The 13339-nt window shown below is 41.7% G+C and overlaps 1 protein-coding gene across 4 annotated transcripts in view; it reads left to right on the top strand.

Annotated features, from left to right (window-relative positions):
• PCDH9 (protocadherin 9) overlaps nucleotides 1-12643 on the top strand; it is a 904042-nt gene extending 891399 nt beyond the window's left edge. For 3 of the 4 annotated variants that reach the window (XM_030566294.1, XM_030566305.1, XM_030566283.1), the window contains exon 4: nucleotides 10756-12643. In XM_030566294.1, coding sequence (XP_030422154.1) covers nucleotides 10756-11129 — 374 coding nt within the window. In that variant the 3' untranslated portion in view covers nucleotides 11130-12643. The remainder of the gene's footprint in view (nucleotides 1-10755) is intronic. The other variant, XM_030566327.1, reaches the window with a different exon arrangement.
• The last annotated feature ends 696 nt before the right edge of the window (nucleotides 12644-13339 follow it).

Here is a 13339-nt window from a genome sequence, read left to right as displayed (position 1 = left end):
TATCGTATACAATACGTGCAAAACCTTCATGAAATGCAGGAAAATCAGATCTGTAATTATAAGTGGAGGGGGCGGAAGGTTTTATAAAACTTGTAATATGTTGTCTCTTCAGGAAAGGTCATTTAACAATGCAGCGTATTAATGTGTTGCACAGTCAACAAAAGGCTTTCTATATCCAAGGTTAAATAGAGCTGAATTTTGTTAAAGGTCTGATGTGAAAAGATGAATAAATATGATTGTATCAACTTTTAAATGAAGCTGTGGCCATTGTAGCCTCTCATTAATTGGAATGCAAAATTGCACAAGTCATTAATAACAGGTTTTGTGTGCAGGGGCTTCATAATATTATTACTGAGTGAGATTGGTGAATCACACAAACAGAAACATGAAGACTTACCTTAAAATCCAAATAAAACCAAGCATAAGTATAACTGTACACAAACAGATACATATTACAAAACACCTCCAAGACTGGCCTACTCGCAATCTTATGGACACCATTAGACGTTAAGATGAAGACAATAGTAAGTGGAGAGCACCATAAGTGGGCAGTGGTGAGCTAGTTATCACCTTTCTGTCATCCCAGTGTTCCAGCTAGGGGTTGGTATGACCATCTTTTTATATCCTTTTCCTTGCATCCTCTACACAACCAGGACCATGTATGATTTAGGTCTAAGCACCCTGCCCATATTTGTCATTCTGGGGGACCATAATTAAGGTTCCAATTGCTACCATAGGCTATTTGCTTCATGCATTTCCCAGCAGTTTTGATACGTAATGTGATTATTCCATGGTTACAGGTATTCCAAAATCCCCTAGGAATTTGGTATTTCAATGTTAAACTGCTCTTTTTTTCTTTTACTTGCTTATCACAGTATACATATTGCTAAATCTTATGACCCTAGGTCAAGTACTTTATCTAGGCCTCATACTTTTGAAATACCTACAACAAATACTTTTACATTTGTTTTCCCTTCTTATATTACAAGTCTAATGGCCTCCATTTTATGATCTTAAAACATTTTAATTTGTTTTAACACCTGATATATAGTTTAATCTTGTATAATAACTTTCCCTAAGATCAGGTCAGGGGCAAAGGGTGAACACCATATTCACCACTATACCTAACAGCAATGCATCCTGGCTAATGAATCCTAATTCACAGAGGAGGCTGAAAAGCATCTGAATACAACTTAACTTGTGGTCTTGACTCTTTTACATTTAAAGAATGAGCCTCCAGCTTTGAGCAAGAGAGTTTTGAAGGAGCCGGTTGAAAAGCAGCTGGTCAATGTGCCAGGAGCTAGTTGCTAATTGCAGCAGTTAGTTAATCAATGAAATAACAGTTCAGCTTCTGGGCATAATAAAATGAGATAAAAGACCACTCTGAATTTCCACAATTAGGGTATAGCCAACATTTGACTGGCATTTAACTGCTTGCACCTGTCTCCTTTTGAGGCAGCAAGCCATGCAGTTGCCTGACAGCTATTAACAGAATAAAATAATAAAAAAGGCTTGGGGGGGGCATAAGATTTGGTATCAATAGTAACAAAGACAATTTAAGGGAGTGTTTGTTATGTACTTTTGTGTTTGCTTTCAAAACATTTAAATCCAGAGACAGATGGCTTGTACAGTTTTATCAGCAGTTGTGTCATTATGTATTCAAGCAGCCAAGACTGATAACTGGGCTCATGCATTACAGATTGTTCAGAGAACAAATACTTTGAAAAAAACATATCAATAAAGTACTTCAGTGTGGAAAAACTTGATACAGAGATTCCAGTGACATTTTTTGGACAGAAAGGAAACAAATTAATGCAATTATGAAATTAAAGCATCAGGAATAGGTTTTTAAGTGGTGTCATTGTTTGCAGTAATGAAGCAAGTTTAGAAAATCGGATGAAAGCTATTGTTTGGTAGTGGTGAAGGGGAAAGATAATTACCAGTAAGTCAACATTGTGCTTTCTCAATACAAAGCAGCTAACGCTACCATCCTGCATATCCCAACAGGTTCTTTTCCCCATCATACTGTTCATGATTATTTCACTTGTGCCACTGAATACTAAGAAGACTCTTAAGAAGGAATGAACTGTCTTCACAGAGAACATAATTACACAAGGCAGGAGCTGAAGAAAACCATGCTACTGTGCTTTATTTTTATTGTGCTGAGCTCATATTTTCTCCAGAATTAATTATTTTTTCTTCTAAATCACATGCATCTTTCATTGGGGGATTTGCAGAGCCTCCCAAGCATCATAATGATTATTATGATTTATTAAATGTATTGTGGTTCCATCTAAATGCCCTAATCAGAGATCATGGTGCCTATGATGATAGTCACATGTACACATTATAAATGAGATTGTCCTTGTCCCAGATGGAATATACTGTTATTCCATTAGTGTGGTATTAAAAGATATTGTCTATAATCTGAAATGTACCCATGGGTGTACACACAATGTAGCATCACTTCAAACAAAAAGTAAGAGGCTGTTTTTATGTTGTGATGCCTTAAAAGTAAAGTATCAAAATGTTATTTGCTGATTAACAATTATATAGAGTCCTTCAAGGCGTTTTATCTAATTATTCCATAGTTAATCCTCAGAATTCTCTAGTGAGACTGGTAAACACTCTCTGAATTTTACAGACTGGGGAAACTGAGTCAGAGAGCATCAGTGACTTGTTCCAAGTCTACAGTGGGAATGAGTATTACAGGAGTGCTCCTGGCTCCCAGGCTTGCACTGTGAGTGCTAGAGCTCAAACTCTGCTCATATATTTGCAGGTGAAACCCCACAAAGAGCAAGATTTACCTTCTACAGAGAGGACTACACTCCTGTCAGGCTTGTTTGCATTTGAAATCTAAAGATAAGGAAAGTTGAGAACAAAAACACATCCCTCTTTGAAATGAATTGGATTGTGATAGTCTTTTGAGAGTCAAAGTAAGAAAATGTAAGAGTCAAAGTAAGAAAATGACATTTGGCTAACCAGAAATATAAGAAGTGCCCTTCCAAAGTGATCTGAAGAGGAGCTCTGTGTAGCTCAAAAGCTTGTCTCTCTCACCAACAGAAGTTGGTCCACTAAAACATATTACCTCACCCACCGAGTTCCTCCAGAATAAGTGATTATCTCCACAGCACCATCCTGTCTCTATTTATTAGACAGCCCCTTTTTCTTAGTAATAGATATTTAAGTAGTACCTTTCATCCAAATATTTCAAAATTATCCACAAACTTCACCAACTTCAGAGGAAATCCATTCTGAGATTAACTGTATTATCACTCTAGGACTCTGACTAAGGAAAGCTAAACACATGAAGTAAATCTCTCCAAGATTAATTTGACATGGCTTGTAGGTCCACATGCATAACAGCTTATTACCCATTTAAATTCTAAACTTAAATGATTGCCATATCTCTTTGAACTTTATTTTATTTTATTTAGCTAAAAAGGGCAACATAACAGATCCTCTTCATGAGTGTAGAGCTGAGGGTTCTCTTGTTAACCTGCTATTACACTGCAAATTGGAAGCCCAGGGTGCATGCACTGTATTTCTTGAACTGTGTCACTCTGTGGTGAAGGCTTTTCTTTGTGTATTGAAACTTTTAATCCCTGCCAAACCTTTCCTCCTTGGGTCAGCAAGATAGCATTTTACTGTGTGATCAGGCTGGTTGGAAAGAGTCTACTTTCTTCCTGTGAAAATGGGAAAAACCTAATTAAAATTACATTTCTGTTGTCAGCAGAAAAAAAATCAGTTTTTAACCTATAGATAACGTTTGGAAATGTTAACAACATACTGGGATTGCTTCCTTTACTTACTATAGATTTTTGCACTAAATACTTGCCTCAATTTGATTATAACTGCGTAGTGCCGAATTCAAAGAGGGGCTTTATAGAACAAGAATCTCTCTCTTCCCATGAATTATCACAGCTCTTATTTTAAACCCAAGATTATTGGCTCTCCTTGAAAATTTGTGCTAAACTTCTGCTTTGCAATCACTTCTTTTACCCTAAATTATTGCAGAACTGATTATTTCATCTTATATTGCCCCAGTGTCATTCGGTATATATATTTCTTAAATTATTCCAATTGCTTGTACAAGGATTGCAGGAGCTTCCAGTCATGGCTCACCTAGTTAAAAAGACATCATTACTTTTGCTGGCCATAGTACCCAGAATCTACTGTTAGGCTATGTCTACACTACTGGATAATTTCGAATTAACATAAACCGGTTTTATAAAACAGTTATTATAAGGTCGATTGCATGCGGCCACACTAGGCACATTAATTCGGCGGTGTGCGTCCATGGTCCGTGGCTAGCATCAATTTCTGGAGTGTTGCACTGTGGGTAGCTATCCCGTAGCTATCCCATAGTTCCCGCAGTCTCTCCTGCCCCTTGGAATTCTGGGTTGAGATCCCAGTGCCTGATGGGGCAAAAATCATTGTTGCGGGTGGTTTTGGGTACAGCCTCACCCCTCCCTTCCTGAAAGCAGCAGACAACCATTTCACGCCTTTTTTCCTGGGTGAACTGAGCAAACGCCATAGCACAGCAAGCATGGATCCTGCTCAGATCAATAGCGCAATTGTGGACGTTGTAAACACCTTGCGCATTCTCATGCAGTCTATGGTGAACCATGAACTGCAAAGGCAGGCGAGGAGGAGGCAGCTAAGGCAGCGCGGCTACGAGAGTGATGAGGACATGGACGCTGAATTCTCCCTAACCGCGGGCCCCTGTGCTTTGGAGCTCCTGCTGGTAATGGGGGAGGTTCTACCGATTGAATGCCGATTTTGGGCCAGGGAAACAAGCACAGACTGGTGGGACCGCATAGTTTTGCGGTGTGGGACGATTCGCAGTGGCTGCGAAACTTTCGCATGCGTAAGAGCACTTTCTTTGAACTTTGTGACTTGCATTCCCCTGCCCTGAAACGCCATAATACCAAGATGAGAGCAGCCCTCACAGTGGAGAAGCGAGTGGCAATAGCCTTCTGGAAGCTTGCAACGCCAGACAACTACCGGTCAGTCGGGAATCAATTTGGAGTGGGAAAATCTCCTGTGGGGGCTGCTGTGCTGCAAGTAGCCAAAGCAATCATTAAGCTGCTGCTACAAAAGGTTGTGACTCTGGGAAACATGCAGGTCATAGTGGATGGCTTAGCTGCAATGGGATTCCCTAACTGTGGGGGGGGGGGCAATAGATGGAACCCATATCCCTATCTTGGCACCAGAGCACCAGGGCACCCAGTACATCAACCGCAAGGGGTACTTTTCAATGGTGCTGCAAGCACTGGTGGACCACAAGGGACGTTTCACCAACATCCTGGGATGGCCAGGAAGGGTTCATGACGCTCGCGTCTTCAGAAGCACTACTCTGTTTAAACGACTGCAGCAAGGGACTTACTTCCCGGACCAGAAAATAACAGTTGGGGATGTTGAAAGGCCTATCGTTATCCTGGGTGACCCAGCCTACCCCTTGATGCCATGGCTCATGAAGCCATACACAGGCAGCCTGGACAGTGGTCAGGAGCTGTTCAACTACAGGCTGAGCAAGTGCAGGATGGTGGTAGAATGTGCATTTGGCCATTTAAAGGCTCGCTGGCGCACATTACTCACTTGCTCAGACCTCAGCCAAACCAATGTCCCCTTTGTTATTGCTGCTTGCTGTGTGCTCCACAATCTCTGTGAAAGTAAGGGGGAAACCTTTATGGCGGGGTGGGAGGCTGAGGCAAATCACCTGGCCGCTGATTACGCGCAGCCAGACACCAGGGCGATTAGAAGAGCTCACCAGGAAGCGGTGCACATCAGAAAAGCCTTGAAAACAAGTTTCATCATGGGCCAGGGTATGGTGTGACTGTTGTGTTTGTTTCCCTTCATGAACCTCCCCCCCTTATTGACTCCTTGCCTGTAAGCAACCCACCCTCCCCCTTCAATTACAGCTTGCTTAAGGAAATAAAGTCACTATCGTTTAAAAAGCATGTAATTATAAAAAGAGGAAGAGAATTAACAAGGTATCCCAGGTGTGGTTTGGGAGGAGGATAGGAGGGAAGGAAAAGGCTATTAAGCACATTTCAATGTAATGACAGCCTTTTGGTTGGACTGTCCACGGGGGTGGAGTGGACGGGTGCACAAAGCCTTCCCCCACGCATTCTTACACGTCTGGGTGAGGAAGATATAGAACATGGTGAGTACTGAGGGTGGTTAAACATGGGCTGCAGCGGCACTCTGTGACCCCGCTGCTCTTCCTGAAGATCCACCAGACGTTGGAGGATATCAGTTTGATCACGCAGCGGCTCCAGCGTTGCATCCCGCCACCGCTGATCTTCCTGCCTACACCTCTGATCTTCCTGCTGCCACCTCTAATCTCGAGCGTCTCTCCTATCCTCACGTTCATCCCTCCTATCCTCACGTTCACTGGCATCTTTCCTGTACTTTGCTACCACGTCCTTCCACTCCTTCAGATGAGCTCTTTCATTGCGGGTTACTTCCATGATTTCAGAGAACATTTCATCTCGCGTCCTCTTCTTCCTCCGCCTTATCTGAGCTAGCCTTCGGGATGGAGTAGGGAGGCTTGAAAAATGTGCAGCTGCATGAGGGAGGGAAAATAGGGAGAGAAGGATTTAAAAAGATACATTTTACAGAACAATGGTTATACTCTTTCACAGTGAACAACACTATTCACCTTACATAGCACATGTGATTTCACTACAAGGTCACATTTGGAAACTTTTAATATTGAGTGCCTGCAGCTCTGGTGTTACAGATCTCACAGACGCAGGTCCGGGCATCACAATTCAGCTTGCATGCGGTCATGGTAAGCCACAGCTTCTCCAGCTTTCATATACACAGTGCCCTCTGATGCTTCTTTCCTGTTAACAAGCAGCAGCAGTCGCCAACCCCTCCCCCCCCAATCCAATTCTCTAGGATTGCTTTACCCCTCCCCCCACCGCATGGCTGGTATCATGGAAGATCACTGCTAATCATCCCCCTTACTCCCCCCCCCCACTGCATGGCTGGTAGCTGGGAAGATTCCTGCTGGCCAAACGCTAAAAAGCTCAGCACCATTACCCCACCCCCACCCCTGCTTTGCAACATGCAAGGAAGTCTTTCTTTTAAGCAACAGCCTAATAGGAAAATGGCCATCTCTGTCCCCTTAATTAAATTCCTTAATTTCAACCAGGTTACCATGAACGATATCACTCTGCTGAGGATAACACAGCAAGATAAAGAATGGATGTTTCTTGAATGCCAGCAATTACCGGGACCGTATGCAGCTATGCTTTGTCATGCAATGATACCCGATTACTTGCTACCTGCATGGCGTGGTAAAGTGTCCTACCATGGTGGACGGAACAAGGCTGCCTTGCCCAGAAACCTTCTGCAAAGGCTTTTGGAGTACCTCCAGGAGCGCTTCATGGAGATGTCCCTGGAGGATTTCCGCTCCATCCCCAGACGTGTTAACAAACTTTTCCAGTAACTTTACTGGCTGTGAATGCATCCCAAGCCCTCATGGCAAATCAATCATTAAAAAACGCTTGCTTTTAAACCATGTTTTATATTTACAAAGGTACACTCACCAGAGGTTGCTTCCATGGCTTCACTGTCTGGGCTAGTGGCTTGGGAGGGCTGGGAGGGTAATTCCGTCTGGGTCACAAAAAGCTCCTGGCTGTTGGGGCTAACGGAGTGCTGTGTGCTCGCTGCAAGGTCATTCTCCTCTTCCTCATCCTCCTCCTTATCTTCCTCCTCTGCTGAATCCTCAGCCATAGTTGAGATTATAACCCTCACCTCGGAATCCACAGACAAGGGGGGAGTAGTGGTGGCGCAGCCCCCTAAAATTGCATGCAGCTCAGCGTAGAAGTGGCATGTTTTTGGCCCTGACCCGGATCTTCCGTTTGCTGCTTTGGTTTTCTGGTATGCCTGTCTGAGCTCCTTAACTTTCACTCTGCACTGCACTGAGTCCCTGGTGTGGCCTTTTCCCATCATAGCCTTGGAAATTTTTTCAAATATTTTTTCATTTCGTCTTTTGGAACGGAGTTCTGTTAGCACTGAATCCTCTCCCCATATAGCGATAAGATCCAGTACCTCCCATGCGGTCCATGCTGGTGCTCTTTTTCTGTTCTCAGGAGACTGCATTGTTACCTGTGCTGATGAGCTCTGCGTGGTCACCTGTGCTGATGAGAGCTCCACGCTGGTCAAACAGGAAATGAAATTCAAAAGTTCGCTGGGCTTTTCCTGTATACCTGGCCAGTGCATCAGAGTTCAGATACCTGTCCAGAGCGGTCAGTGGTGCACTGTGGGATACTGCCCGGAGGCCAATAACTTCGATTTGCGGCCACACTAATCCTAAACCGATATGTTAATATTGATTTTAGTGTTACTCCTCTCGTTGGGGAGGAGTACAGAAATCGATTTAAAGAGCCCTTTAAATCTATATAATGTCATTGTAGTGTGGACGGGTACAGCGTTAAATCGATTTAACGCTGTTAAAATCGGTTTAACTGTGTAGTGTGCAACAGGCCTTAGATACTAATATGCAAAAAGGGTTGTTCCTGCGCCGGTAACTTCACAGTCTAAGAAAAGATATTCAGAGGTAAGGATAAAGGAAACAATAGTTGACATGTTTTTTAACAAAATGCATCTAAATTATATTTGCTAAAACTGACTCTGAATGCCGCAGATGATTAATATGTGGAACTCACTACTACAGGATCTCATGAGGACATTAGCTTAGGAAGATTTAAAAAACATTAGGCATGTTAAAAGAAATAGCAGCTACAGTTAGACTAATTAGGATGGTCTGGGGATTTGAAAATAAACCTGCTATGCCGCATTTGCTGCAACTGAAGAGACTGAAATCTCCATTTTCGCTACAGCACAAACATCTTCATTTAAATATCTTCAGTGATAATTGCGGGCCCAAATTCACAATTATGAAGGTATCTTTGTGCTGACACAGCCCTGACAGACTGGTTTTTCTGTGGTCTGTATTTTTCTTCTGATTAATGCTGACCTTCATGACTTCAGCATTCATGCCTATTTGGTTCATCTTATTCTCAAAATCAATCCATAATTCCCTTCCTGTCACTTCACTGTTTAATCAAGAAAAAAATGCTTCTTAACTCTTTGACTGCCTGGAGGTCTAGACCAATGATTTGCTCTGAAGTCAAGGAAGGATTTCCCATTGAAGGTCTTCATCAAAATCATCATATATCTAGCAAGGATCATGACGAGGCATTGATCATTAGGTGTATATATTCTCAGATGTTGAGAAATAGGTATCAAAGACATGTGGCAGTTTATCAGTCTTTTGGAACATCTTACCCTATGTGTAAATCCAGTCTGATCCGATCAGTGATTCAGCTGCAAGTTCACTCACTTAGAAATATGTTAAGACTGGGGAGAAGGTCAGCACTTTCTGGAGATATTGGTGACTTGTCCACGGAGCTGATAGTCAGGCCTCTGAAGCAGGCCAGTTGTGCTCTCTGTAGTGGGTGAAAGATGCAATGGATCTTTAATATGCATAGCATATTACAGACTGCACGGTCCATCGCCTGTGGTCTCCTATTAATGCGTGTAAGAAAACCATAAAAACACAAGTGAGTTATGGAAAGTTCACATTGTGTGTAGCCTTTGATTTATGTAGTTCTATAGCAAATCTTTGAGTTGTGTATTAATGTCCAGTGGGGACTAATGTGTTTCATCTATTTAGTGTACCAAATGGTGATCTGTATGTGGCAAGTCAATTTGACAATGGACAATTTTCTCATCTTCTCATTCTGTTTACTTTGTACCACTCAGATGCTGCAGAGTAGTAGGATCTACACCAGGGATCGGCAACCTCTGGCACGCATCTTGCCAGGATAAGCACCCTGGCGGGCTGGGCCAATTTGTTTATGTGCCACATCTGCAGGTTCAGCTGATCATGACTCCCACTGGCTGCAGTTAGCTGTTCCAGGCAAATGGAGGCGCCAGGAAGTGGCCGCTAACAGATCACTCAGCCCGTGCCTCTTCCCTCAGCCCCCGTTGGCCTGGGATGGCAAACTGCAGCCAGTGATAACCGTGATCGGCCAAACCTGTGGACATAGCAGGTAAACAAACCTGCCCAGCCCTGCCCAAACCTGGTGAGCCACGTGCCAAAGGTTGCCAATCCCTGATCTAGACCTAACTAGCCAGCTGAGAATTCTCTAGCATTTCTGCTCCTACATCCAGGGCCACACCTGGAAATTGCAGGCGAGATGAGAGCATGCCTGGGCTATGCCAGTTCACCCCAGCATAAGGTCTCAGAGAGAATCTGGGTCATTGTGTTTGCTTATCACTGTTTTTCATCTGCCCAAGTGTTTGCTTCCTTAATAAGGAATTCTTAAAAATTTGATTGGAACCAATTCATATCTGTTGTCTGAGCCTGTTGGCTGATGACTAATTTATCCATCATTCCCTTTTTGAGGAACAGGGAAGTATACAGGCAATGACATAGAAGATGTTTTGATCACAAAAGTCACATTTCACCAAAGACCTTAATAACAGATAACCACTCTCTATTAGCATGCAAGTATATTTTGACACTGTGACATTAACATAATGTCTCTTTTTTAAGTCAGTGGCATAGTTGGTTGTAGGATTAAGAACATTGCAATTACTTTTCCCATTTTAGCAAATGTCAAGAGTACATGCAGCTTTGATAGCAATATATTCAGAGTGAAAGTCTAACACTATTTCTTTCTCTCTTTTTTGTTTTTTTTGTTTTTCGGTCCCCTTTGTTGTCTTCTGCAGATGGGCCTCTTGGTCCACGAGGATTAGCTGAAGCTACAGAGATGTGTACTCAAGAATGCCTGGTTTTGGGACACTCAGATAACTGTTGGATGCCTCCCAGCCTGGGTCCATACCAGCAGGCAAAGTCTCCTCTCTCCACCTTTGCACCTCAGAAAGAATGGGTTAAGAAGGACAAACTAGTGAATGGACACACGTTGACAAGAACCTGGAAAGAAGATAGCAACAGAAACCAGTTCAGTGACCGAAAGCAGTATGGTTCTGGTGAGGGCCATTTCAACACTGGCAATCACATGACTGACATTCCTTTGGCTAACTTGAAGTCTTATAAACAGGCCTCAGGACCTGCTGAGAGTCCAAAAGAGCACCAGCTATAAGAAATGGCTACTTTGGATCAATGACTTTAGTCTACTTAGACTTGCTAATACTGTGCGTGTGTGTGTGTGTGTGTCAGAGCTTTATGTACTGGGTAGACCTCTACAACTATGCTTCACATAGCAGAAATATACATATCTTTGTGTTAGCCCAATGGAAAGTATAATGTTCTGCAACACAAAAGAGTGTTTCTTCTAGTTGTGTGGTTTTGTTAAAGAGACATGATTAAACTCTGCAGAGATCTCTCCAGTTTGCAAATATCCTTTTTGTTTGTTTGTTTTTTGACCCTGGACTGCTGCTACAAACAACGGAAGATGCATTTGGAGAGTGATAGACCAAGAGAGAGAGTTCAGTGGATTATAATGATTGAAAAGCATATCCAGTTAGAAAATTGTGCTCTTGCTGTCATTGATCTGTGCTGGGACTGCTATACTTGATATCATACCGCAAACAAAACAACTAAAACTATAAATATTAAACCTATTGTGCTATTAACAACATTAGTGGACACTTGTAAGTCAATCAGTGTTCAAAATACTTGTAAATAGGAACAATTATTACTAACAAAATTTGTGTACTTATAATGTTCACCTAAAAAGGATACTGTAGCATAATTCTTTGTTTCACAGTTGCTTTTTACTTTCTTTCATTTGCTTCCTGTTGTTTTGTTTTTAATTTCAGTGATGGTGTTTCTGTGTTAGTAGTCTGTCTGACACACAAAGTTCCAAGGAACTCAAAACACTTGTGTTTAAAAAATAAACCAAACAAAAAACCTCTTGCTTCTGTTTAACAGCAGATGATGCTGGCATTCTAGTAAGCAGAGCTGTTTGCAAATATTAAAAAACAAAAGGATTTACGCAAGGGCTTTAAACTTTAATAACTTTAATTTCACTTCCATTCTGTTTTGCAAAGCAGAGGAACTTAAAAAAAAGAAGTTAGCTATGTGGGTGGTGGCAAAGGAGCGTCAGATGGCATTTATTTAGGAACCCTGATCAGTTAACTGTCATATCACAATTAATGAAAAGTAACATTGAGCTAATCTGGAGTAGGAGAAGGGAAATTTGGAGAAACAAAATACAAGGATCATTTTCTTTCCAATTGGGCAAGTGTGTGTCTATACCTAAGACAGTTTGTATTGCTGAAAAAGCGGCATTTGTGTTGATCCTCATCTGCGTTAATGTTGTAGTAACACATGTGTTTTTAGACCATAGCCACAGAATATTTAATGTGTTGTGCCTTCATGATGTAACAGAGCATTCTCCTGGTAGGCTAGTTGGGGAAACTAAGGGTTAAAACTCTAATTATTGCTGTTTAACTGTTTGTTATCATAGTTGGTCAATGCCTGGCAGGTACCGGCGTCATGTCACTTCAGTCAAACCGGCAGAGTGACTCTTACTATTAATAAGATCTAAGTTGCACGTAAAACAAATCCAAATCTGGACATTCATAGGCGGTTTTTGTTAAGGCATGACAGATGATTTAAACAAATAAATAGCATGCAGAAAAAAATAAGAAAAAAAAAGAAAAAAAGAAAAGAAAAAAAAAGCCCTTACAGAAAAAAAAGGGAAAATTATCTTATGCCACAGTTGATCAGTCTTAAAATAACAAACTTAGGTAGTCTGAAGATTAATTTGTTCTTACCAAAAAAAACAAAAGGTTTTTTTTTTTGTATATAGCAGTTCACAGTTTTTTTCCTCCACAGTATAAAGACATAAAATGGGTTAGGAGTGCATTGCTTATTGCAGTACTTATGTCAGTTTGTGAGGGGTGTTTGATGACTTTGACAGAATAAATATCTAAACAGTTATCCTTGTTACTGCTTTGCCAGTTCAACGTTATTTACAGTTATTCAGCTCTTGCAATAAATGTTCTGAATTCCTAAATGTCTTGTGTTAGTTCTTGGGCAAATGCCTAAGGGACTTTATTCCCATTCATTTCCTTTGGTGTTGTTGGTGGTTCATTATGAATATATAAATTATTCTTCTAAACATATTCATTTGGTTCACCTAGTCCTGGATGAGGAAGGTACATAGAGAAGATTGCAAACATTTAGGGCCTTATTCAGTGACTCCTATGGTGAGTCGAACTGAAAAAGAGTTCTATAGAACTTCAGGAGCAAGGTACCACTTACCAGGAGTTAAGGGTGTCAGCATCTGCCCTACTTTGTTAGGCAAACCTATGCACACAGAGTAACCAGGAGTCATTGGCAAAT

The sequence above is a fragment of the Gopherus evgoodei genome, chromosome 1 (genome assembly GCF_007399415.2).
Source record: "Gopherus evgoodei ecotype Sinaloan lineage chromosome 1, rGopEvg1_v1.p, whole genome shotgun sequence".
Classification (NCBI taxonomy): domain Eukaryota; kingdom Metazoa; phylum Chordata; order Testudines; family Testudinidae; genus Gopherus; species Gopherus evgoodei.
This window is presented reverse-complemented; position numbering and strand designations above follow the sequence as displayed.